The following is a 27,919-nucleotide window of genomic DNA, read 5'->3' as shown; positions in this document are numbered from 1 at the left end:
GGAGAGAGAGTGAGAGAGACAGACAGACAGAGAGGGGGGGAGAGAAAGAGAGAGACAGACAGAGAGAGAGACAGAGAGGGGGGAGAGAGAGTGAGAGAGACAGACAGACAGAGGGGGGGGGAGAAAGAGAGAGAGAGAGAGAGAGAGAGAGAGAGAGAGAGAGAGAGGGGAGAGGGGGGAGAAAGAGAGAGAGACAGAGAGAGGGGGAAGAGAGAGAGACAGAGAGAGAACGGGAGAGAGAGAGAGAGAGGGGGGGAGAAAGAGAGAGACAGAGAGAGGGGTAATAGAGAAAGAGAGAGAGAGAGACAGAGAGAGAGAGAGAGAGAGGGAGAGAGAGACAGAGAGGGGGAGAGAGAGAGAGAGACAGAGAGAGGGGGAATAGAGAAAGAGAGAGACAGAGAGAGAGAGAGAGAGAGAGAGAGAGAGAGAGAGAGAGAGAGAGAGAGAGAGAGAGAGAGAGAGAGAGAGAGGTGGAATAGAGAGAGAGAGAGACAGAGAGAGAGAAAGAGAGAGAGAGAGAGAGAGACAGAGACAGAGACAGAGACAGAGACAGAGACAGAGCTATTGTTCTGTTTGTCTGTTTTTTCTATCAAAACAGGGATCAACATGTTCTGTCTCCTCAGCAGCCCTTACATTGTGCAGAGACTCATATTTTTTTATGTAACCGTTATTTAACTAGGCAAGTCAGTTAAGAACAAATTCTTATTTACAAAGATGGTCTACCAAAAGGTCTCCTGCGGGGACGGGGGCTGGGATTAAAAATAAAAATATAGGACAAAACACACATCATGATAAGAGACACCACAACACTACATAAACAGAGACCTAAGACAACACAACATGTCAGCAACACAACATGTCAGCAACACAACATGTCAGCAACACAACATGGTAGCAACACAAAATAGCAGCAGCACAACATGGCAGCAGCACAACATGGTAGCAACACAACATGGTAGCAACACAACATGGTAGCATCACAACATGGCAGCAACACATGAAAACACAACATGGTAGCAACACAACATGGTAGCAACACAACATGGTAGCATCACAACATGGCAGCAACACATGAAAACACAACATGGGAGCAACACAACATGGTAGCGGCATGAAACATGGTACAAACATTTTTGGGCACAGACAACAGCGCAAAGAGCAAGAAGGTAGAGACAACAATACATCACATGAAGCAGCCACAACTGTCAGTAAGAGTGTCCATGATTGACTCTTTGAATGAAGAGATTGAGATAAAACTGTCCAGTTTGAGTGTTTGTTGCAGCTCGTTCCAGTCACTAGGTGCAGTGAACTGAAAAGAGGAGCGACCCAGGGATGTGTGTGCTTTGGGGACCTTTAACAGAATGTAACTGGCAGAACGGGTGTTGTATGTGGAGGATGAGGGCTGCAGTAGATATCTCAGATAGGGGGGAGAGGCCTAAGAAGGTTTTATAAATAAGATCTGACCAAAGATCCAATTGTGCATCCAGGAGCTTTTTCAAAAACACAGTATAGACATGTCACCCTGAGGGTTATAGAGGAACAAAGGACACAATGATGAGACTGTATAGCATCCTCTCTCCTCCTCTGCTCTCCCTCCCTCTCTCTCTCTTTTCTTGCATCTCTCCTCAGCACCATAGGCGTGTGGTCTCCTGCAGACAGTCATTTGGACTGTGAATACACACTGTGACTCAGAGATGATTATCCAACCGGTCCACGCTGTGAGTCTCTCTCTCTCTCTGTGTGTGTGTGTGTGTGTGTGTGTGTGTGTGTGTGTGTGTGTGTGTGTGTGTGTGTGTGTGTGTGTGTGTGTGTGTGTGTGTGTGTGTGTGTGTGTGTGTGTGTGTGTGTGTGTGTGTTCTGTACTGCATGTAGATGAATGTTCTGACAGTAGCGTCACTGGGTCTGCTCCTGTCTATCAGACGTTTCCATGGTGATAAGTGAGTGGTTCTGGGACGTGTGTTCAAGGTATTAGTATAAATGAGCTCTAATATGTAGACTCACTGATTGGTTATCTCATCAACACACACACACACACGGCCATGGCTAGAACGCCTTCCAGCGACCTTTTCCTGCATTGCCATGGCAACGCTAAGAGAAACATCCCTCTGACTTGACACATTGATATGCCACACACATGCAAACGAGCACACCCAAACACGTAGCACCTACACCCATCATTCCACAATGAAAGGGTATCTGATCAATATTCAGACAGGCAAAAGGGACACACACTCTCTCTCTCTGTATGCTGGGCACAGGCACTACATAAAAGACCTTGGTCTGTGTGGATGTGTTCCTCTGAGACATTCTCTGTGTGTGTGTGTGTGTGTGTGTGTGTGTGTGTGTGTGTGTGTGTGTGTGTGTGTGTGTGTGTGTGTGTGTGTGTGTGTGTGTGTGTGTGTGTGTATGTGTGTGTGTGTGTGTGTGTTCTGTCTTTACTCAGTGGACTCCCTGACCATTCACTGACTGATTGATCAATTAAGTAAAAAAATGTAGGTTTAGAAGCAAAACATCTAACACAGTAGCCCTGAATGACTGGAGTTGTGTAACCCTGGTGTACAATGCGTCTTCATCTGTGTGTGTGGAGGTCCCGTTACGAAAATGACACGGGCTTCTACCCCGGACCCTACAAACGGGTAGGACAACCGAGGACAACCAGACCCAGCCCCATGTTGACCCGGTCGGGTCCAGACCCGATCTGATCCGAGTGAGGGAAACAGCAGATCATACAATTTAGTAGCGATATTATTGAGTGAAGCTGTTAACACAGCGAAGGTGAGAGGAACAGGGCTTGTAGCAGGCGGCGGGAGGGGCCTGCTGTGTGTTTCTGACTGTGTGGCGTGAGGAGACAGAGAGAGCCAGCAGCAACCAAGCCGATTCGCACTAGTTACTAACTTCTAGCTCAAAAGCTAGGTTATTATTCATCCAATCATATTACATAGTACCTGTTTGACTGCATCAAACAGAGAAGAAAAGCTAGTTAAGTTTGGGTTGACTAATCAAAGCTACATAGGCTGCACTTTCCACCGTCCTACACAATAACAAAAACCACTCCATTCAAAGTATGAAGTGAAAGCCTACCTGTTGGTTCTTGGTCAATAAATAAATAAACAAATATGGGTTGTATTTACAATGGTGTTTGTTCTTCACTGGTTACCCTTTTCTTGTGGCAACAGGACACAAATCCAAATCTTGCTGATGTGATGGCACACTGGTATTTCACGCAGTAGATATGGGAGTTTATCAAAATTGGGTTTGTTTTGTGTAATCTGAGGGAAATAAAGTTGAAGTCAGAAGTTTACATACACTTAGGTTGGAGTCATTACAACTCGCTTTTCAACCACTCCACAAATTTCTTGTAAACAAACTATAGTTTTGGCAAGTCGGTTAAGACATCTACTTTGTGCATGACAAGTAATTTTTCCAACAATTGTTTACAGACCGATTATTTCACTTATAATTCACTGTATCACAATTCCAGTGGTCAGAAGTTTACATACACTAAGTTAAGTGTGCCTTTAAACAGCTTGGAAAATTCCAGAAAATTATGTCATAGCTTTAGAAGCTTCTGATAGGCTAAATTGACATCATTTGAGTCAATTGGATGTGTACCTGTGGATGTATTTCAAGGCCTACCTTGAAACTCAGTGCCTCTTTGCTTGACATCATGGGAAAATCAAAAGAAATCAGCCAAGACCTCAGAAAAAATTGTAGACCTCCAGAAGTCTGGTTCATCCTTGGGAGCAATTTCCAAATAACTGAAGGTACCATGTTCATCTGTACAGACGCGTTCTGTCTCCTAGAGATGAATGTACTTTGGTGCGAAAAGTGCAAATCAATCCCAGAACAACAGCAAAGGACCTTGTGAAGATGCTGGAGGAAACAGGTACAAAAGTGTCTATATCCACAGTAAAACGAGTCCTATATCGACTTAACCTGAAAGGCCGCTCAGCAAGGAAGAAGCCACTGCTCTAAACCCGCCATAAAAAAAGCCAGACTACGGTTTGCAACTGCACATGGGGACAAAGATCGTACTTTTCGGAAAAATGTCCTCTGGTCTGATGAAACAAAAATAGAACTGTTTGGCCATAACGACCATCATTATGTTTGGAGGAAAAAGGGGGAGGCTTGCAAGCCGAAGAACACCATCCCAACCGTGAAGCACGGTGGTGGCAGCATCATGTTGTGGGGGTGCTTTGCTGCAGGAGGGACCGGTGCGCTTCACAAAATAGATGGCATCATGAGGAAGAAACATTTTGTGGATATATTGAAGCAACATCTCAAGATATCAGTCAGGAAGTTAAAGCTTGGTTGCAAATGGGTCTTCCAAATGAACAATGACCCCAAGCATACTTCCAAAGTTGTGGCAAAATGGCTTAAGGACAACAAAGTCAAGGTATTGGAGTGACCATCACAAAGCCCTGACCTCAATCCCATAGAAAATTTGTGGGCAGAACTGAAAAAGCGTGTGCGAGCAAGGAGGCCTACAAACCTAACTCAGTTACACCAGCTCTGTTAGGAGGAATGGGACAAAATTCATCCAACTTATTGTGGGAAGATTGTGGAAGGCTACCCGGAACGTTTGACCCAAGTTAAACAATTTCAAGGCAATGCTACCAAATACTATTTGAGTGTATGTAAACTTCCTACCCACTGGGAATGTGAGGAAAGAAATAAAAGCTGAAATAAATAATTATCTCTACTATTATTCTGACATTTCACATTCTTAAAATAAAGTGGGGATCCTAACTGACCTTAAGACAGGGAATTGTTACGAGGATTAAATGTCAGGAATTGTGAAAAACTGAGTTTAAATGTATTTGGCTAAGGTGTATGTAAACGTCCGACTTCAACTGTATGTGTTTCTAATATGGTCAAACATTTGCCAGGAGGTTAGGAAGCAGCTCAGTTTCCACCTAATTTTTTGGGCAGTGTGCACATAGCCTGTCTTCTCTTGGGAGCCAGGTCTGCCTACGGCGGCCTCTCTCATTAGCAAGGCTATCCTCACTGAGTCTGTACGGAGTCAAAGCTTTCCTTAAGTTTGGGTCATTCACAGTGGTCAGGTATTCTGCCACTGTGTACTCTCTGTTGAGGGCCAAATAGCATTTTATTTTGCTCTGTTTAAAAAAAAAAAAAATCTTTCCAATGTGTCAAGTAATAATCTTTTTGTTTTCTCATGATTTGTTTGGGTCTAATTGTGTTGCTGTCCTGGGGCTCTGTGGGGTGTGTTTGTGTTTGTGAACAGAGCCCCAGGACCAGCTTGCTTAGGGGACTCTTCTCCAGGTTCATCTCTCTGTAGTTGATGGCTTTGTTATGGAAGGTTTGGGAAACTCTTCCTTTTAGGTGGTTGTAGAATTGAACGTCTCTCGCTCTCTCACTCAGCAGTCGTGTTTGGGTCTATACGGGTCCTTACCGTGAAATCAAAACAGATCTGACCCGGATCTGAGGGTCAACTACAGAATTTCAGACCCGGGTCGGGCCCTGGTAATGGGTTTGGGTGGACCAGTGAAGACCTCTTGTGTGTTTTAGTGTGTGAGTGTGTGTGTTGCTGTGTTTACACTGTGCTGATAGCGATCCACTGTGTTGTGGCAGTGGCCAGGCTGGACCGGGGGATTGTGGGAGATTAGCTCTAAGAGGATTAAAGCCCCACGCTTCATTAGCATAGTGACTCACTGCCAGGGAGACAGACTGTACTGTGGCACACACACACACACACACACACAGCTTCATCAATGAGTTCACTTAGCATTTACACACACACTGACACACCACAGCTTCATCAATGCGTTTACACACACACACACACACACACACACACACACACACACACACACACACACACACACACACACACACACACACACACACACACACACACACACACACACACACACACACACACACACACGTCTCCTAACAGTGGACATGTGGCAGCTTCATCAATGGAGAAGGCCATTTTAAATACTGTACATACAGTTTAATAAAGGACATAACTGTAGCTTTCAGAAGGAATTGAATGACAGCCGCTCAAACACCTCTGCATCACATGGTAACTTTAGCAGTCAACATTTACATTTACATTACATTTAAGTCATTTAGCAGACGCTCTTATCCAGAGCGACTTACAAATTGGTGCATTCACCTTATGATATCCAGTGGAACAACCACTTTACAATAGCAGGGTTAGCCTTAGGGTGAGTTCCATTCTAATAAAAAGGGAAATGGGCCGTTACCTGGATAGGTCGTAGGGCTTAGCAATGATCACTACATATCAGGACTTCCCTCAAGTGTAGCAGCTAGTATAGATGTTAGCATGCAGTGCAACTCTGCTCCACAATATGTTGAATACAGTCAAGTAGTCTTAGTGATGGTGCACTGGAGGTACGGCGAGCTGTATATGTGTGAGTGTGTGTGTGTGTGTGTGTGTGTGTGTGTGTGTGTGTGTGTGTGTGTGTGTGTGTGTGTGTGTGTGTGAGAACCTAACTAATCACGTTCTGTGTTGTGTAGGACAGCTGCTCACAGAGAAGCAGACTCCTCATTATCTCTACAGAAGTGAGAAGACCGGTGCTTCAATAACCTATCAGAGCCTTGTCATCCCATCTCCTCCTCTCCATCCCGTCAACCCCTGGCCAACTCCAGCCTCTACACACCACCTCACCCTCTCCCCCCGTCTCCAACCCAGGGGCTTGTCTGGGTAAGACAGAATGGGTTAGTACCAGTACCGAACACAACCCTGAGCCAGACCACACACACTCTCAGAGAGAGATAATGATGGTGTGTGAGGAGGGGAGGAGACTAACATCAGTGTGTCAGGTTGACAGTGTTTAGGGACATGGTTATGGTCTGATAACTCCACATCGCTAGGTAACATCTGACAGCCTATTTGCTGACATTATTGCTGTGATAATTTGCCAAATCTAACTGTGTAGCAGTCCAATTATCAGTCTCATTCAGCAGTTGTGAAGCTTTCATATGCATGGGTCCACACTAAAACACACAAACACCAATTTGCAGAGTCATTGATAGCGCTGGCATAAAACTACATGCAATTAGCAGGATTATCAGAATGAATAGGTGGCTCATTAGGCAGAAAGAACCCTTTGTTTCCTGGCAGATTAGAGAGAGAGAGTGTGTGTGTGTGTGTGTGTGTGTGTGTGTGTGTGTGTGTGTGTGTGTGTGTGTGTGTGTGTGTGTGTGTGTGTGTGTGTGTGTGTGTGTGTGTGTGTGTGTGTGTGTGTGTGTGTGTGAGAGAGAGAGAGTGTGTGTGTGTGTGTGTGTGTGTGTGTGTGTGTGTGAGAGAGAGGGTGTGTGTGTGTGTGTGTGTGAGAGAGAGGGTGTGTGTGTGGGCAGTCAAACGACAGACTGAGGAAGAAATGAAAGGAAAGAGATGGAGGAAAACCAGAGGTATAGATTGAGAGGAGACGTAAAAGAGAAATAGCCAGGGAGGTAGATGGCAGAGGGGGAGAATAAAGAAGCAGATATGTGTGTGTGTGTGTGTGTGCTAGCAGCTTTTACCTTCTGCACAGAAACCAGCCCTGTTATTAGCCTGGATATTACTCACTAATTTACCAGCATCGGACTGTCTCTCGACAACAACGCCGGATTCCTGCCGTAATCCCTGAGCCACTACTTCTGATCCTCACAGCTAGCTTGCAGCTAGCGCAGCTAGCGCCACTGCCACGAAGCTAGCACCAGTTAGCAAACACAATTCTACAATCACAACCTCTCTTTCGCCATCGCCATCCGGCTTGGATTCTCAGTCGACACGACCACGTCTGGTCTGCAGACGAATACCCCATCCGCTGTGCCCTCAACCGGCCTCCGTCTGAGCAGACCCCCTCCGTCTGAGCAGACCACCCCCCGTGGCTACTAACTTTAAACGCCGCGTGCTAGTTTAGTGGCGGCTTCCCTGCTCCATCTACGGCTGCCCCCTGGACACTATGATCACTTGGCTACATAGCTGATGCCTGCCGGACTGTCCATTAATTCACGGTACTCCATTCTGTTTATTTGTGTTTTATCTGTCGGCTCTGTGTTTTAACTCAGGCTCTGTGTGTAGTTAATCCGACCCTCTCTGCCTAGTCGTCGCCATTTTTACCTGCTGTTGCTGTGTTAGCTGACTAGCTGCTGTTATCTCACCTGTTGTTTTAGCTAGCTCTCCCAATCAAGACCTGCAATCACTTTATGCCTTACTGTATGTCTCTCTCAAATATCAATATGCCTTGTATACTGTTGTTCAGGCTAGTTATCATTGTTTTGGTTTGCAATGGACCCCGTAGTTCCACTCTCCGTACCTCTGATACCTCCTTTGTCCCACCTCCCACACATGCGGTGACCTCACCCATTGAGACCAGCATGTCCAGAGATACAACCTCTCTTATCATCACCCAGTGCCTGGGCTTGCCTCCGCTGTACCCGTGCCCCACCATACCCCTGTCTGCACATTATGCCCAGAATCTATTCTACCACGGCCATAAATCTGCTCTTTTTATTCCTTGTCCCCAACGCTCTAGGCGACCAGTTTTGATAGCCTTTAGCCGCACCCTCATCCTACTACTCCTCTGTTCCTCGGGTGATGTGGAGGTAAACCCAGGCCCTGCATGTCCCCAGGCACCCTCATTTGTTGACTTCTGTGATCGAAAAAGCCTTGGCCTCATGCATGTCAACATCAGAAGCCTCCTCCCTAAGGCTGTCTTACTCACCGCTTTAGCACACTCTGCCAACCCTGATGTCCTTGCCGTGTCTGAATCCTGGCTTAGGAAGGCCACCAAAAATTCTGAGATTTCCATACCCAACTATAACACTTTCCGTCAAGATAGAACTGCCAAAGGGGGAGGAGTTGCAATCTACTGCAGAGATAGCCTGCAAAGTTCTGTCATACTTTCCAGGTCTATGCCCAAACAGTTCGAACTTCTAATTTTAAAAATGAATCTCTCCAGAAATAAGTCTCTCACTGTTGCCGCCTGCTACCGACCCCCCTCAGCTCCCAGCTGTGCCCTGGACACCATCTGTGAATTGATCGCTCCCCATCTAGCTTCAGAGTTTGTTCTGTTAGGTGACCTAAACTGGGATATGCTTAACACCCCGGCAGTCCTACAATCTAAGCTAGATGCCCTCAATCTCACACAAATCATCAAGGAACCCACCAGGTACAAACCTAAATCCGTAAACATGGGCACCCTAATAGACATTATCCTGACCAACTTGCCCTCCAAATACACCTCTGCTGTCTTCAATCAAGATCTCAGCGATCACTGCCTCATTGCCTGTATCCGCTACGGGTCCGCGGTCAAACGACCACCCCTCATCACTGTCAAACGCTCCCTAAAACACTTCTGCGAGCAGGCCTTTCTAATCGATCTGGCCCGGGTACCCTGGAAGGATATTGATCTCATCCCGTCAGTTGAGGATGCCTGGTCATTCTTTAAAAGTTACTTCCTCACCATATTAGACAAGCATGCTCCGTTCAAAAAATGCAGAACTAAGAACAGATATAGCCCTTGGTTCACTCCAGACCTGACTGCCCTCGACCAGCACAAAAACATCCTGTGGCGAACTGCAATAGCATCGAAGAGCCCCAGCGATATGCAACTGTTCAGGGAAGTCAGGAACCAATACACGCAGTCAGTCAGGAAAGCAAAGGCCAGCTTTTTCAAGCAGAAATTTGCATCCTGTAGCTCTAACTCCAAAAAGTTCTGGGATACTGTAAAGTCCATGGAGAACAAGAGCACCTCCTCCCAGCTGCCCACTGCACTGAGGCTAGGTAACACGGTCACCACCGATAAATCCGTGATAATCGAAAACTTCAACAAGCATTTCTCAATGGCTGGCCATGCCTTCCTCCTGGCGACTCCAACCTTGGCCAACAGCCCCGCCCCCCCCGCTGCTACTCGCCCAAGCCTCCCCAGCTTCTCCTTTACCCAAATCCAGATAGCAGATGTTCTGAAAGAGCTGGAAAACCTGGACCCATACAAATCAGCTGGGCTTGACAATCTGGACCCCCTATTTCTGAAACTGTCCGCCGCCATTGTCGCACCCCCTATTACCACAGGGTTCAATTCTCGGGCCGACTCTTTTCTCTGTATACATCAATGATGTTGCTCTTGCTGCGGGCGATTCCCTGATCCACCTCTACGCAGACGACACCATTCTGTATACTTCTGGCCCTTCCTTGGACACTGTGCTATCTAACCTCCAAACGAGCTTCAATGCCATACAACACTCCTTCCGTGGCCTCCAACTGCTCTTAAACGCTAGTAAAACCAAATGCATGCTTTTCAACCGTTCGCTGCCTGCACCCGCACGCCCGACTAGCATCACCACCCTGGACGGTTCCGACCTAGAATATGTGGACATCTATAAGTACCTAGGTGTCTGGCTAGACTGCAAACTCTCCTTCCAGACTCATATCAAACATCTCCAATCCAAAATCAAATCTAGAGTCGGCTTTCTATTTCGCAACAAAGCCTCCTTCACTCACGCCGCCAAACTTACCCTAGTAAAACTGACTATCCTACCGATCCTCGACTTCGGCGATGTCATCTACAAAATAGCTTCCAATACTCTACTCAGCAAACTGGATGCAGTTTATCACAGTGCCATCCGTTTTGTTACTAAAGCACCTAATACGACCCACCACTGCGACCTGTATGCCCTAGTCGGCTGGCCCTCGCTACATGTTCGTCGTCAGACCCACTGGCTCCAGGTCATCTACAAGGCTATGCTAGGTAAAGTGCCGCCTTATCTCAGTTCACTGGTCACGATGGCTACACCCACCCGTAGCACGCGCTCCAGCAGGTGTATCTCACTGATCATCCCTAAAGCCAAAACCTCATTTGGACGCCTTTCCTTCCAGTTCTCTGCTGCCTGCGACTGGAACGAATTGCAAAAATCTCTGAAGTTGGAGACTTTTATCTCCCTCAACAACTTTAAACATCTGCTATCTGAGCAGCTAACCGATCGCTGCAGCTGTACATAGTCCATCGGTATATAGCCCACCCAATTTACCTACCTCACTCCCCATACTGCTTTTATTTATTTACTTTTCTGCTCTTTTGCACACCAGTATCTCTACTTGCACATGATCATCTGATGATTTATCACTCCAGTGTTAATCTGCTAAATTGTAATTATTCGATTTATTGCCTACCTCCACATGCCTTTTGCACACATTGTATATAGATTCTCTTTTTTTCTACCATGTTATTGACTTGTTTATTGTTTACTCCATGTGTAACTCTGTGTTGTTGTCTGTTCACACTGCTATGCTTTATCTTGGCCAGGTCGCAGTTGCAAATGAGAACTTGTTCTCAACTAGCCTACCTGGTTAAATAAAGGTGAAATAAAAAATAAAATAAAAATATGGTAGGAAAGATTGTCCAGTCAAGGATAACGTCCTGAGAGGAATGACTGGAATGTGCGGCTGTTTCTTCAGAGAAAATACCATAAAAATGTCAATTAAACGCTGAGTACCAAATAGACGTGTCCCTTTTAATAGCCGGGCAATGTCACACATTTCATTTTAACACCCGTTTCTCAAAATAAATAGTTTACAAGGTTACCATGAATTACCATGAATTGTTCAAAAGGTTTAATGTTCGATTTGTTACATAAAATAATTCAGTAATGCCTAGAAAAAATTATACCAATCATCAATTGTTATCACCAGTAAGAAACTGCTAGCCACTGGCTGCTTACTGCTGAGTACTGCTAGCTAACTGGCAAGCACAGAAACAGTCAACAACTTCAGGAGTACAGAACCATAGGATTTGGCTGATCGCCCTCTAGTGGCGAAAGTAAGAACTGACCAAAACGCAGTCAAAGAGGAGAATAATTAGTAGAGAAAAAGTTGTTTTTTTATTGAGGCATACTAAGACAAAAGAAATGTGACACAGTGTGTAAACTATTAGAGCAGAAAATGAAGAAATTGATTAGCATTAAGGAATTGGGGCAGCAGGTTGCCTAGTGGTTAGAGCGTTGGACTAGTAACCGAAAGGTTGCAAGATCGAATCCCGAACTGACAAGGTAAAAATCTGTCGTTCTGCCCCTGAACAAGGCAGTTAACCCACTGTTCCTAGGCCATCATTGAAAATAAGAATTTGTTCTTAACTGACTTGCCTAGTTAAATAAAGGTAAAAATTTCAAAAATAATAATAATAATTTGACGTCTGTCTCAAATAGAAGCCTGTCTCAAATAGAAGCCTGTCTCAAATAAGCTCATGTTCTGTTCAGTGTTTCAACCAAATAAAAGCCTGGGCTATTAATTTAAGTTTTATAGTAGTGAAAATTCTAGAGAAACACTAATTTGACCACTGGAATCGAGCCAACATGGGAAGATGGACAAATGCTCCCCCAGTTAGATGAATACATACAATCCATCATATCAGTACACAGCAGTTGTCAACTAATGTTGCTTACGACAGACACTAAATGCAACAAAGTGACACAAGAACCAACTGTTGGGACCCAACTACTAAACTCTGTTGATGACAGCATAGCAAAATATGTCCCTTAGTAAAGGTGCATTAACAGTAACACTGCTGACCTAACACGTCAATGAGGAATCTCTCCAAGACTGAGGGTCTGAAATCTACATTGAAGACGTAAGAAACACATGCAAGCAAACACACTTGCAGGTACGCATGCAGGAGAAACCTCGTCAGACCTCCGTGACTCCAGTGAATTACAGCCAATCTGTTCTCCCTCCATGGGGCTAATCGTCCAATCATATCGCTTTGTGTTCCCCTCTGAGCCCGCTGGCATAATGAAGAGAAATCACCACATATTCAGCAGGTCTACACACACACACACACACACACACACACACACACACACACACACACACACACACACACACACACACACACACACACACACACACACACACACACACCGCTGATAGATTACGGAGGTTTGGATGTGTGTGTGCATATAGCCATGTGTGTGTGTGTGCGCGTGAGTGTGTGTCAAATGAAGAGAAATGGCTAGAGATGAATTTACTGTGCTTCATCCTCAGTGTGCGTTCACGTGTCTGTGTGTGTGTGTGTGTGTTTGTGTGTCTGTGTCTGTTAGTGGCAAATTAAGAGTAATGACGGTCTATGAATCACTGTACACGTCCCCTATCGTTGCTGTATCAGGCAACTCCATTCATGGAGTACAGGAACCGTATGTGAGTATAGTCCCTTCCTCTCTGCAGGTGTGTGCTCACGTGTTTCTGTGTGTATGTGAGTATAGTCTCTTTCTCTCTGCAGGTGTGTGCTCACGTGTTTCTGTGTGTATGTGATGGCGGCTGGTTCTCTACGTGTGTGTGTGTGTGTGTGTGTGTGTGTGTGTGTGTGTGTGTGTGTGTGTGTGTGTGTGTGTGTGTGTGTGTGTGTGTGTGTGTGTGTGTGTGTGTGTGTGTGTGTGTGTGTGTTCGTGTGCATGTTATATGGACTGATGACTCCTCAAGTACATCAGTTGTATAACTTCTTATGGCTGCAGTGGCAGTATTGAGTAGCTTGGATGAAAAGGTGCCCAGAGTAAACTGCCTGCTCCTCAGTCCCAGTTGCTAATATATGCATATTATTATTAGTATTGGATAGAAAACACTCTGAAGTTTCTACAACTGTTTGAATGATGTCTGTGAGTATAACATAACTCATATGGCAGGCAAAAACCTGAGAAAAAATCCAAACAGGAAGTGGGAATTCTGAGGTTGGTAGATTTTCAACACAGCCCCTATTGAACAAACAGTGGGATATGGATGAGTTTGCACTTCCTACGACTTCCACTAGATGTCAACAGTCTGTAGAACCTTGTCTGATGCCTCTACTGTGAAGTGGGGCCGAAGGAGACAGGAAATAGTCAGGTCTATCATGACCTGGCCATGCTCTGACCATGCGCATTCACATGAGAGGGAGCTCTGTTCCATCGCATATCTGAAGTCAATGTAATTCTCTGGTTGGAACGTTACTGAAGATTTATGTTAAAAACATTCTAAAGATTGATTCAATACATCGTTTGACATGTTTCTACTGACTGTTATGGAACTTTTTGACATTTCGTCAGCTTTTAGTGAACGCGCTTTCTGGCTTTGGATTTGTTTACCAAACACGCTAACAAAAATAGCTATATGGACATAAATGATGAACATTACCGAACAAAACAAACATTTCGTGTGGAAGTGGGAGTCCTGGGAGTGCATTCCGACGAAGATCAGCAAAGGTAAGTGAAGATTTATAATGCTTTTTATGAGTTTTGTTGACTGCACAATTTGGTGGGTAACTGTATGGCTTCCTTTTGTGGCTGAACGCTGTTCTCAGATTATTGAATATTGTGCTTTTGCCGTAAAGCTTTTTGAAATCTGACACAGCGGTTGCATTAAGAACAAGTGTATCTTTAATTCTATGTAAAACATGTATCTTTCATCAAAGTTTATGATGAGTATTTATGTTATTTGATGTGGCTCTCTGCAATTTCTCTGGATATTTTGGAGGCATTTCTGAACATGGCGCCAATGTAAACTGAGGTTTTTGGATATAAATATTAACTTTATCGAACAAAACATATATGTATTGTGTAACATGAAGTCCTATGAGTGTCATCTGATGAAGATCATCAAAGGTTAGTGATTAATTTTATCTCTATTTCTGCTTTTTGTGACTCCTGTCTTTGGCTGGAAAAATGACTGTGTTTGGCTGTGATTTTGCAGTGACCTAACATAATCGTTTGTGGTGCTTTCGCTGAAAAGCCTATTTGAAATCGGACACTTTGGTGGGATTAACAACAAGATTACCTTTAAAATGGTATAAAATACCATTTGAGGAATTTTAATTTTGAGATTTCTGTTGTTTGAATTTGGCGCCCTGCACTTTCACTGGCTGTTGTCATATCATCCCGTTAACGGGATTGCAGCCATAAGAAGATAAAGTGCTGACTCACTGCATTGCGTCTGCAGTGAGAAGAGATGCAGCCGATGCGGTTGACCTCTGCTGTGTTTACGGCGTGTGTCGTTAGGATGGATTAATCAGCACTAATGATGACACTTTTACTAGACAGACAGATTTATGTCGGACGGAAGGGATCACTCACACACACACACTCACACACACTCACCCAGGGCCTGCGAGGTGAAGGCAGCCATGGCACTCTGTAGTCTATCTGGCCTGATGGCCTGAACCAACAGCACCTGCAAGGAGAAAGAGAGTGAGGAGGAGGGGAGAAGAGGAGAGGGGAGGAGAGGGGAGACGGGAGGGGAGACGGGAGAAGAGGGGTGACGTGAGAAGAGGAGAGGGGAGACGTGAGAAGAGGAGAGGGAAGACGTGAGAAGAGGAGAGGGGAGACGGGAGAAGAGGAGAGGGGAGAAGAGGAGAGGCGGGAGAAGGGAGAAGAGGGGAGACGGGAGAAGGGAGAAGAGGAGAGACGGGAGAAGAGGATAGGGGAGACGGGAGAAGAAGAGACGGGAGAAGAGGAGTGGGGAGACGGGAGAAGAGGAGAGGGGAGACGGGAGACGAGGGGAGATGGGAGAAGAGGAGAGGGGAGGAGAGGGGAGACGGGAGGGGAGACGGGAGAAGAGGGGTGACGTGAGAAGAGGAGAGGGGAGACGTGAGAAGAGGAGAGTGAAGACGTGAGAAGAGGAGAGGGGAGACGGGAGAAGAGGAGAGGGGAGAAGAGGAGAGGCGGGAGAAGGGAGAAGAGGGGAGACGGGAGAAGGGAGAAGAGGAGAGACGGGAGAAGAGGATAGGGGAGACGGGAGAAGAAGAGACGGGAGAAGAGGAGTGGGGAGACGGGAGAAGAGGATAGGGGAGACGGGAGACGAGGGGAGATGGGAGAAGAGGAGACGGGAGGAGAGGGGAGACGGGAGGGGAGACGGGAGAAGAGGAGAGGGGAGACGTGAGAAGAGGAGAGACGTGAGAAGAGGAGAGACGTGAGAAGAGGAGAGGGGAGACGTGAGAAGAGGAGAGGGGAGACGTGAGAAGAGGAGAGGGGAGACGTGAGAAGAGAAGAGGGGAGACGTGAGAAGAGGAGAGGGGAGACGGGAGAAGAGGAGAGGGGAGACGTGAGAAGAGGAGAGGGGAGACGGGAGAAGAGGAGAAGAGGAGAGGGGAGAAGAGGAGACGGGAGACGGGAGAAGAGGAGAGGGGAGAAGAGGAGAGGGGAGAAGAGGAGAGGGGAGACGGGAGAAGAGGAGAAGGGAGAAGAGGAGAGGGGAGACGGGAGAAGAGGAGAGGGGAGAAGAGGAGAGGCGAGAGAAGGGAGAAGGGAGAAGAGGAGAGACGGGAGAAGGGAGAAGAGGAGAGACGGGAGAAGAGGATAGGGGAGACGGGAGAAGAGGAGACGGGAGAAGAGGAGTGGGGAGACGGGAGAAGAGGATAGGGGAGACGGGAGAAGAGGAGAGGGGCGAAGAGGAGAGGGGAGACGGGCGAAGAGGAGTGGGGAGACGGGAGAAGAGGAGAGGGGAGACGGGAGGAGAGGGGATACGGGAGAAGAGGAGAGGGGAGACGGGAGAAGAGGAGAGGGGAGACGGGAGAAGAGGAGAGGGGAGACGGGAGAAGAGGAGATGGGAGGAGGGGAGAAGAGGAGAGGGGAGAAGAAGAGAGAGGAGACGGGAGAAGAAGAGAGAGGAGACGGGAGAAGAGGAGAGGGGAGACGGGAGAAGAGGAGAGGGGAGACGGGAGAAGGGAGACGAGGGGAGACGGGAGAAGAGGAGAGGGGAGACGGGAGAAGAAGAGAAAGGAGACGGGAGAAGAGGAGAGGGGAGACGGGAGAAGGGAGACGAGGGGAGATGGGAGAAGAGGAGAGGGGAGACGGGAGAAGAAGAGAGAGGAGACGGGAGAAGAGGAGAGGGGAGACGGGAGAAGAGGAGAGGGGAGACGGGAGAAGAGGAGAGGGGAGAAGAGGAGAGGCGAGAGAAGGGAGAAGGGAGAAGAGGAGAGACGGGAGAAGGGAGAAGAGGAGAGACGGGAGAAGGGAGAAGAGGAGAGACGGGAGAAGAGGATAGGGGAGACGGGAGAAGAGGAGACGGGAGAAGAGGAGTGGGGAGACGGGAGAAGAGGATAGGGGAGACGGGAGAAGAGGAGAGGGGCGAAGAGGAGAGGGGAGACGGGCGAAGAGGAGTGGGGAGACGGGAGAAGAGGAGAGGGGAGACGGGAGGAGAGGGGATACGGGAGAAGAGGAGAGGGGAGACGGGAGAAGAGGAGAGGGGAGACGGGAGAAGAGGAGAGGGGAGACGGGAGAAGAGGAGATGGGAGGAGGGGAGAAGAGGAGAGGGGAGAAGAAGAGAGAGGAGACGGGAGAAGAAGAGAGAGGAGACGGGAGAAGAGGAGAGGGGAGACGGGAGAAGAGGAGAGGGGAGACGGGAGAAGGGAGACGAGGGGAGACGGGAGAAGAGGAGAGGGGAGACGGGAGAAGAAGAGAGAGGAGACGGGAGAAGAGGAGAGGGGAGACGGGAGAAGGGAGACGAGGGGAGATGGGAGAAGAGGAGAGGGGAGACGGGAGAAGAAGAGAGAGGAGACGGGAGAAGAGGAGAGGGGAGACGGGAGAAGAGGAGAGGGGAGACGAGGAGAGGGGAGACGAGGAGAGGGGAGACGAGGAGAGGGGAGACGGGAGAAGAGGAGAGGGGAGACGGGAGAAGAGGAGAGGGGAGAAGGGAGAAGAGGAGGGGAGGAGGGGAGAAGAGGAGGGGAGAAGGAAGAGGAGACGGGAGAAGAAGAGAGAGGAGACGGGAGAGGGGAAAATTAAGAGGGAGTAGGAAATGACTCAATCTGGGAGCACTGTAAAGAGAGCTTATCCTGTAAATGACTAAACATATAGGACAATTGATTATGTATCAGTGAAACACAAGGTTTGACTCATGTTAATCAGTGATGGACACCTCACCTGCTGGAACGGTTTGATCTTCTTGGCGATGGAGGGCGGGACTTCCTGTTCACAGTTGGAGCTCCGTGAGAAGGAGAGCCAGAGATCCGAGTCACTCAGACACAGAGACTGGTACAGGCCTGGGAACGTACTCTACATCAGAAGAGTGGAGAAAAGAGGGATGGAATGAAAGGATGAAGCTAAAAGGCTAAAGAGAGTCTCCTTTCACAGTGTGAATGTACAGTATGTCTACAAACCTTGAACATGGTAAACTCAGCAAAAAAAGAAACGTCCCCTTTTTCAGAACCCTGTTTTTCAAAGATAATTCGTAAAAATCCAAATAACTTCACAGATCTTCCTTGTAAAGAGATTAAACACTGTTTCCCATGCTTGTTCAATGAACCATAAACAATTAATGAACATGCACCTGTGGAACAGTCGTTAAGACACTAACAGCTCACAGTTGGCAATTAAGGCCACAGTTATAAAAACTTAGGACACTAAAGAGGCCTTTCTACTGACTCTGAAAAACACAAAAAGAAAGATGCCCATGGTCCCTGCTCATCTGCGTGAATGTGCCTTAGGCATGCTGCAAGGAGGCATGAGGACTGCAGATGTGGACAGGGCAATAAATTGCAATGTCCATCCTGTGAGATGCCGAAGACAGCGCTACAGGGAGACAAGACGGACAGCTGATCGTCCTTGCAAGGGCAGACCACGTGTAAAAACACCTGCACAGGATCGGTACATCCGAACATCACACCTGTGGGACAGGTACAGGATGGCAACAACAACTACCCGAGTTACACCAGGAACACACAATGCCTCCATCAGTGCTCAGACTGTCCGCAATAGGCTGAGAGAGGCTGGACTGAGGGTTTGTAGGCCTGTTGTAAGGCAGGTCCTCACCAGACATCACCGGCAACAACGTCGCCTATGGGCACAAATCCACCGTCGCTGGACCAGACAGGACTGGCAAAAAGTGCTCTTCACTGACGAGTCGCGGTTTTGTCTCACCAGGGGAGATGGTCGGATTCGCGTTTATCATCGAAGGAATGAGCGTTACACCGAGGCCTGTATTCTGGAGCGGATCGATTTGGAGGTGGGTTACAGGGAAGACATCCTCCTCCCTCATGTGGTACCATTCCTGCAGGCTCATCCTGACATGACCCTCCAGCATGACAATGACACTAGCCATACTGCTCGTTCTGTGCGTGATTTCCTGCAAGACAGGAATGTCAGTGTTCTACCATGGCCAGAGAGAGCCCGGATCTCAATCCCACTGAGCACGTCTGGGACCTGTTGGATCAGAGGGTGAGGGCTAGGGCCATTCCCCCCAGAAATGTCTGGGAACTTGCAGGTGCCTTGGTGGAAGAGTGGGGTAACATCTCACAGCAAGAACTGGCAAATCTGGTGCAGTCCATGAGGAGGAGATGCACTGCAGTACTTAATGCAGCTGGTGGCCACACCAGATACTGACTGTTAGTTTTGATTTTGACCCCCCCCTTTGTTCAGGGACACATTATTCAATTTCTGTTAGTCACATGCCTGTGGAACTTATTCAGTTTATGTCTCAGTTGTTGAATCTTGTTATGTTTTAAACAAATATTTACACATGTTAAGTTTGCTGAAAATAAATGCAGTTGACAGCGAGAGGACGTTTCTATTTTTGCTGAGTTTATATACACTGACTATACAATACATTAAGAACCCTTTTCTATGACAGACTGACCAGGTGAATCCAGGTGAAATCTATGACCCCTTATTAATGTTACTTGCTAAATCCTCTTCAATCAGTGTAGATGAAGGTGAGGTGACAGGTTAAAGAAGGATTTTTAAACCTTGAGACAATTGAGACATGGATTGTGTATGTGTGTCATTCAGAGGGTGAAGGGGCAAGACAAAAGATGTAAGTGCCTTTGAACAGGGTATGGTAGTAGGTGCCAGGCACACCGGTTTGTGTCAAGAACTGCAACGCAGCTGGGTTTTTCATGGTCAAGTTTCCCATGTGTATCAATAATGGTCCACCACCCAAAGGACATCCAGCCAACTTGACACAACTTTGGGAAGCATTGGCATCACAACATGGGCCAGCATCCCTGTGGAACACTTTCAACACCTTGTAGAGTCCATGTCCCGACGTATTGAGGAAGTTCTGAGGGCAAAGGGGTGTGCAACTCAATATTAGGAAGGTGTTTTGTACACTCAGTGTACAAACCTTGAACATGGCTACAGCTCCAAGTCTCTCTTGATCAATCCAGGAAGGAATCTGCTCCCGCAAAGATTTCTGGGTATCCTGTAGACGGAAAAGGAATAGAAGATCGGTTCAACTGTGATAAGAGAGACGAGGTGAATGAGACACACACACAGTGCTGTTGTACGTACCGCCTTTCTCACCATATCCCCTACTACGAGGCCAGTGAAGGCGTCCCACTCCTGTAGTGGAAGCAGATAGACAACAGCATTATGATGAATAGGAGATGATGTCAAGTGGACAGGACTTCCTGACTGAAGAGGAAAAGCCTATGTGTGATAATGATCATGTTATGAATGGTTATAACAACTTACATTCTCTTGGAAGAGGTCTGGGTGCATCCCTCTGACAAAGTGCATGGCAAACATCAGCTGGTCAGCCTGCAGAGGAAGAACAGAGAGAGAGAGGGAGGGAGGGGGAGAGAAAGAAGAGTCAGAGAGAGAGAAATAAGAGTCAGAGAGAGAGAGAAGAGTCAGAGAGAGAGAGAGGGAGGGAGCGAGAGAGAGAAGAGTCCGAGAGAGAGAGAAGAGTCAGAGAGAGAGAGAGAGAAGAGTCAGAGAGATAAATAAGAGTCAGAGAGAGAGAGAGAAATAAGAGTCAGAGAGAGGGAGGGAGGGAGTCAGAGAGAGTGAGATAAATAAGAGTCAGAGAGAGAGAGAGAGGGGAGGGAAAGAGAGAGCGAGAGAGAAGAGTCAGAGAGAGAGAGAGAGGGGAGGGAGAGAGAGAGAGAGAAGAGTCAGAGAGAGAGAGAGAGAGAGAGAGGGGAGGGAAAGAGAGAGCGAGAGAGAAGAGTCAGCGAGAGAGAGAAATAAGAGTCGGAGGGAGGGAGGGAGGGAGATAAATAAGAGTCAGAGAGAGAGCGAGAGAGAGAGAGAGAGAGAGGGAGTGGAGGGAAAGAGAGAGCAAGAGAGAAGAGTCAGAGAGAGAGAGAGGGGAGGGAAAGAGAGAGCGAGAGAGAAGAGTCAGAGAGAGAGGGGAGGGAAAGAGAGAGCGGGAGAGATGAGTCAGAGAGAGAGAGAGAGGGAGGGGAGGGAAAGAGAGAGCGAGAGAGAAGAGTCAGAGAGAGAGAGAGAGAGAGAGAGAGAGAGAGAGAGAGAGAGAGAGAAAGGGAGGGGAGGGAAAGAGAGAGCGAGAGAGAAGAGTCAGAGAGAGAGAGAGAGAGAGAGAGAGAGAGAGAGAGAGAGAAAGGGAGGGGAGGGAAAGAGAGAGCGAGAGAGAAGAGTCAGAGAGAGAGAGAGAGAGACAGGTCATGAGCAGATGAGCGCTTTTTTTTAACAAAAATATAGATTTAGAGAAACTTAGACTTATTCCCCAGACAACAGTCCAGCACAACAGCACCCCCTCAACCAGACCCAGACAACAGTCCAGCACAACAGCACCCCCTCAACCAGACCCAGACAACAGTCCAGCACAACAGCACCCCCTCAACCAGACCCAGACAACAGTCCAGCACAACAGCACCCCCTCAACCAGACCCAGACAACAGTCCAGCACAACAGCACCCCCTCAACCAGACCCAGACAACAGTCCAGCACAACAGCACCCCCTCAACCAGACCCAGACAACAGTCCAGCACAACAGCACCCCCTCAACCAGACCCAGACAACAGTCCAGCACAACAGCACCCCCTCAACCAGACCCAGACAACAGTCCAGCACAACAACACCCCCTCAACCAGACCCAGACAACAGTCCAGCACAACAACACCCCCTCAACCAGACCCAGACAACAGTCCAGCACAACAACACCCCCTCAACCAGACCCAGACAACAGTCCTGCACAACAACACCCCCTCAACTAGACCCAGACAACAGTCCAGCACAACACCCCCTCAACCAGACCCAGACAACAGTCCTGCACAACAACACCCCCTCAACTAGACCCAGACAACAACACCCCCTCAACTAGACCCAGACAACAACACCCCCTCAACTAGACCCAACTAGACCCAGACAACAACACCCCCTCAACTAGACCCAACTAGACCCAGACAACAACACCACCTCAACCAGACCCAGACAACACCCCCCCCCCCCCCCCCCCTCAACTAGACCTGGAGAGCTAGAGGGTGAGAGAGACGTGTCTGCACTCTGGACTGTGGTGAGACAACTTCAACAGGAGAAAGAGCAGGGGCAGAAGGAGGAGGCCCAGCGGCAGGAGAAGGTGAGAAAGATGATGTGTGACAGAGAACAACCCATGAGAGAGCTGGCCACCCCCGCATAGAAACCAGCAGAACAGCCCACAGGCGCAAATGACCTGAGAGCACAGCAGGACAGGGTGGCCACAGCACTCAAGGGAGTGATTGAAAAAACTTCTTCCACTTTCCCCAACTCATGAGTAGTTATTTTCACCCTGCTACCACCGAAAATACTTCCACCCTGCCACCATACAGTAAGTTAATGTAAGCATTTCCTGTGACTGTGCCTCAAAACCTAACATCTACCCACCACTCCACCCTGGACAGCCTTTTATTACCAGGTCCACACCTATATAAGGCAGCAGTGCCCACCTTCGACCAGGACCCTAAAAGGACATCGCCCTAAACCGCAGTCCCAACACCTCACACAGGAGCAACAGATCAACAGACACCCCGCCCAGAGCAGCGAAACACTCTGCTATGGCCCCTCCTGCCCACCACATGCCCACCACTCCCTCAAAGAAGGCCTCAACATGAAAGTAAAAATACACCCAGGCCATGAGCAGGAAAACAGGCCCAACCCCCACTCTTACACTGGCCCAAGCCAATGGCATGTTCCAGATGCTCAGCAGGCTCTGCTCACACTTACTGGCCTGAGGCCAAACCACACGACTAACAACATTGGACACTTTATGGAACACAAAGCCTTCACTACCTCATCTTGGAATATCCAAGGCCTGAAGTCATCTGTCTTTGGCCTAAAGAGCAGGAACCTGGACTTCATCAAATACATTAACATAATCCTACAAGAAACCTGGTATATAGGAGACAGACCTGCCCTCTAGGTTACAGAGAGCTGGTAGTCCCATCCACCAAACTACCAGGTGTGAAACAGGGAAGGGACTCAGGGGGTATGCAAATTTGGTATAGAGCAGACCGAACCCACTCTATTAAATGAATTCCTTTTGAATTTCCTAATTGAATGATCTCAACAGAGAATAATGTCCCCATGTGTGCTAGCTACTGTATTTCCCCCAGTAAAAGCCCTATACTTAATAAACACAGCTTCTCCATCTTGGAGGGGGAGATCAATCATTTCCAGGGACATGTACTAGTCTGTGGCGGCCTAAATGCCAGAACTGGACAAGAACCTGACACCCTCAGCACACAGGGGGACAAACACCTGTGACAGCATTCCCTCCCCCGTATGGCCCCTAAACCAACTAACAGAACATCATTTTCAAAAACGGGTCACAACTCTTGTAGATGGGTCGCACGCTGGGTCTGTATACAGTCAATGGTAGGCTTCGAGGGAACTCCTTCGGTAGGGTACACCTGTACAGTACCGTTCAAAAGTTTTAAAGGTTTTACAACACCTACTCATTCAAGGATTTTTCTTTATTTTTACTATTTTCTACATTGTAGAATAATAACAGATATGGAATCACTTAGTAACCCAAAAAGTGTTAAACAAATCCAAATATATTTTATATTTGAGATTCTTCAAATAGCCACCCTTTGCCTTGATGAGAGCTTTGCACACTCTTGGCATTTTCTCAACCAACTTCACCTGGAATGCTTTCCCAACAGTCTTGAAGGAGTTCCCACATATGCTGAGCACTTGTTGGCTGCTTTTCCTTCATTCTGCGGTCCGACTCATCCCAAACTATCTCAATTAGGTTGACGTCGGGGGTTTGTGGAGGCCAGGTCATCTGAGATGGGATGGCGTATTGCTGCAGAATGCTGTGGTAGCCATGCTGGTTAGGTGTGCGTTGAATTCTAAATAAATCACAGACGGTGTCACCAGCAAAGCACCCCCACACCATCCTTGCTTTACGGTGGGAAATACACGTGGAGATCATCCATTCACCTACACCGCGTCTCACAAAGACACAGCGGTTGGAGAAAAAGAAGAAAAAAAAATCGCTATTAAAGGACACATTTCCACCGGTCTCATGTCCATTGCTCGTGTTTCTTGGCCCTAGCAAGTCTCTTCTTCTTATTGGTGTCCATTAGTAGTGGTTTCTTTGCAGCAATTCGACCATGAAGGTCTGATTCACTCAGTCTCCTCTGAACAGTTGATGTTGAGATGTGTCTGTTACTTGAACTCTGAAGCATTTATTTGGGCTGCAATTTCTGAGGCTGGTAACTCCAATGAACGTATCCTCTGCATTAGAGGTAACTCTGGGTCTTCCTTTCCTGTGGCGGTCCTCATGAGAGCCAGTTTCATCATGGCGCTTGATGGTTATTGCGACTGCACTTTAATAAACTTTCAAAGTTCTTGAAATGTTCCATATTGACTGACCTTCATGTCTTAAAGTAATGATGGACTGTCGTTTGTCTTTTCTTATTTGAGCTGTTCTTGCCATAATATGGACTTGGTACCTCATGAAGTTGGTTGAGAAAATGCCAAGAGTGTGCAAAGCTGTCATCAAGGCAAAGGGTGGCTATTTGAAGAATCTCAAATATAAAATATATTTGTATTTATTTAAACCTTTTTGGTTACTACATGATTCCATGTGTTATTTCATAGTTTTGATGTCTTCACTATTATTCTACAATGTAGAAAATAGTAAAAAGAAAGAAAGAATCCTTGAATGAGTAGGTGTAGTAAAACTTTTGACAGGTAGTGTAGCTTATCCCTGGGCAGTAGTACTGTAGACTACTTTAACACCGACCTCAATCCAGATTCTGTCAGATCATTCACAGTCAGCCCACTGACACCCCTATCAGATCACAGAAAAATCCCTATCTAATTCAACGGAGCAATAATAAACCACGAGGCATCGAAGCCGAACAAACTGCATACTACCCCCTAACCCAACCCCTAACCCTATAGATCAGTGGTCACCAACCAACCTTTTCTGAGTCAAGATCACTTTCTGAGTCAAAATGCAACCTGAGATCTACCACTCTGATTTTATATTAACATAACTTACAAAATGTAAGCCTATGCAACATTAACCAATTAAAAACAGTACTGTAGCAATGAGGTTTGTGCAGTAAGCTATAGGCCCAATACATTATCACCACATATTGGCTTTGCTTAAATTTACCTGCCAATGCATTGTTGTTCGGGACATTTAAAAAAATATATATTTAAAAATTTGAGGTAGGCTATATGATCACACCTGTAATAGATCTGTTGTATTACTTGTGAGGCACAGCTGAGTGAGCATTAATTTAAATAATTAGGCTTTTTATCTTATCTGGGCTGATGGTGCCTCCATCTGATGGTCAGTCTCAGCGGAGGGAGAGAGCAGCAGACTGAGGGTCAGTCTCAGCAGAGGGAGAGAGCAGCAGACTGAGGGTCAGTCTCAGCGGAGGGAGAGAGCAGCAGACTGAGGGTCAGTCTCAGCGGAGGGAGAGAGCAGCAGACTGAGGGTCAGTCTCAGCGGAGGGAGAGAGCAGCAGACTGAGGGTCAGTCTCAGCGGAGGGAGAGAGCAGCAGACTGAGGGTCAGTCTCAGCGGAGGGAGAGAGCAGCAGACTGAGGGTCAGTCTCAGTGGAGGGAGAGAGCAGCAGACTGAGGGTCAGTCTCAGCGGAGGGAGAGAGCAGCAGACTGAGGGTCAGTCTCAGCGGAGGGAGAGAGCAGCAGACTGAGGGTCAGTCTCAGCGGAGGGAGAGAGCAGCAGACTGAGGGTCAGTCTCAGTGGAGGGAGAGAGCAGCAGACTGAGGGTCAGTCTCAGCGGGGGGAGAGAGCAGCAGACTGAGGGTCCGTCTCTCAACATCCTTCCTCTCTCCCTATCCTCAACTGACACTGACCAAAAAGGGACACCGTCTTCCAGCTGATGGAGAAACTCGAGTCGCACCACATTATTTCTGCCTCATGCACAAATTCACGCTGTTACTCCTACGAACAGAGAACGTGAAATATTCCTTGATATTAAACAAGACCCAAGCCGCTAATAATAATAATAACAACACAAGCCTATAGATACACTGTCCTCCTCATTCATTACTGCTGCAGTGCTTGTTGTAGTCATGCATTACTGATGCAGTGATTGTTGTAGTCATTCATTACTGCTGCAGTGCTTGTTGTAGTCATTCATTACTGCTGCAGTGCTTGTTGTAGTCATTCATTACTGCTGCAGTGCTTGTTGTAGTCATTCATTACTGCTGCAGTGCTTGTTGTAGTCATTCATTACTGCTGCAGTGCTTGTTGTAGTCATTCATTACTGCTGCAGTGCTTGTTGTAGTCATTCATTACTGCTGCAGTGCTTGTTGTAGTCATTCATTACTGCTGCAGTGCTTGTTGTAGTCATTCATTACTGCTGCAGTGCTTGTTGTAGTCATTCATTACTGCTGCAGTGCTTGTTGTAGCGCTGAGTGGAAATAGGAAGAACACTCATTTTATGTCTTATAAAAATGTTGAATACAAAGTGTTGACAGTGCTGAGTAAGAACTTAAACATAAACTCACTCATAAAAACAGCAGCTCTTTGCTGTATTCGTTGACAGTCTCTCTCTAGTCATGGTTTTAAACGTTTTGAAATCTCACAGTATCAACTTTGCTGTAGCTTTCTTTATGTCTGCTACGTTACTGCAGACTCGGTCATCTGAGCAATCTGATTGGCCAGCGGTGACATAGTGCACTTGATTTCCTCTCCAGGCCCACCGGGAAGGCAGAGTTTGTAACTTCAGACACATGAAATGGCAACAGTTTGCCTACCCGGCGTGCAGGGCAGCTGAATTGGCTGCACCTACCACCAACAGGAACACAAGGCTTTATCGTTGGGTTATTTACAGAAATGTTTGGCGATCGAAAGAAGGAACAGCATGACAGAAAACCGCTCATTGTGATTCAAGAATCCATAGAATCAAATCACTTCTGGGAAGAAAAAAACAACACAGAGCTATCTATCCAAAATGAAGATGTATGGATAAACCACTTCTACAACCTGTTCAGCCATATAACAAAGAACCAAACGCAAAAACATGTATACTGAACAAAAATATAAATGAAACATGTAAAGTGTTGGTCCCATGTTTCATAAGCAGAAATAAAAGATCCCAGAAATGTTCCATACGCACAAAAAGCTTATTTCTCTAAAATGCTGTGCACATCCTTGTTAGTGAGCTTTTATTTCTCCTTTGCCAAGACAATCCAACCCCCTGACAGGTGTGTCATATCAAGTAGCTGAATAAACAGCATGCTCATTATACAGGTGCACCTTGTGCTGGGGACAATAAAAGGCCACTCTTAAATGTTCAGTTTTGTCACACAACACAATGACACAGATGTCTCCATTTTTAGGGACCGGCATTGGCATGCTGAATGCAAGAATGTCCACCAGAACTGTTGCCAGAGAATTGAATGTTAATTTCTATACCACAAGCTGCCGCCAACGTTGTTTTAAAGAATTTGGCAGAACCTCCAATGGGGCTCACAACTGCAGACTACCTGTAACCACGCCAGCCCAGGACCTCACATCCGGTTTCTTTACCTGCAGGATCATGAGACAAGCCACCCGGACAGCTGATGAAACTGAGGAGTATTTCTGTCCCCCTATTGTGGGGAATAACTCGTTCTGATTGGTCAGTCATGTGCAACCCATAGATTAGGGCCTAATGAATGTATTTACATTGACTGATTTCCTATATGTAACTCAGTAACTGTAACTCAGTAACTGTAACTCAGTAACTGTAACTCAGTAAAATCTTTGAAATTGTTGCGTTTATATTTCTG

The 27,919-nt window shown here is 47.0% G+C and overlaps 1 protein-coding gene across 2 annotated transcripts in view; it reads right to left on the bottom strand.

The window, feature by feature from the left end:
- dync2h1 (dynein cytoplasmic 2 heavy chain 1) overlaps positions 1–27,919 on the bottom strand; it is a 337,560-nt gene that overhangs the window by 184,210 nt on the left and 125,431 nt on the right. For both annotated transcript variants that reach the window (XM_071360118.1, XM_071360119.1), the window contains 5 exons: positions 20,407–20,472; positions 20,224–20,274; positions 20,057–20,134; positions 17,860–17,991; positions 15,097–15,169 (listed from right to left, as the gene is read on the bottom strand). In XM_071360118.1, the coding sequence (XP_071216219.1) occupies positions 15,097–15,169; positions 17,860–17,991; positions 20,057–20,134; positions 20,224–20,274; positions 20,407–20,472 (400 nt within the window). The remainder of the gene's footprint in view (positions 1–15,096; positions 15,170–17,859; positions 17,992–20,056; positions 20,135–20,223; positions 20,275–20,406; positions 20,473–27,919) is intronic.

This window comes from Salvelinus alpinus, chromosome 22, assembly GCF_045679555.1.
Source record: "Salvelinus alpinus chromosome 22, SLU_Salpinus.1, whole genome shotgun sequence".
Taxonomy (NCBI): Eukaryota; Metazoa; Chordata; class Actinopteri; order Salmoniformes; family Salmonidae; genus Salvelinus; species Salvelinus alpinus.
This window is presented reverse-complemented; position numbering and strand designations above follow the sequence as displayed.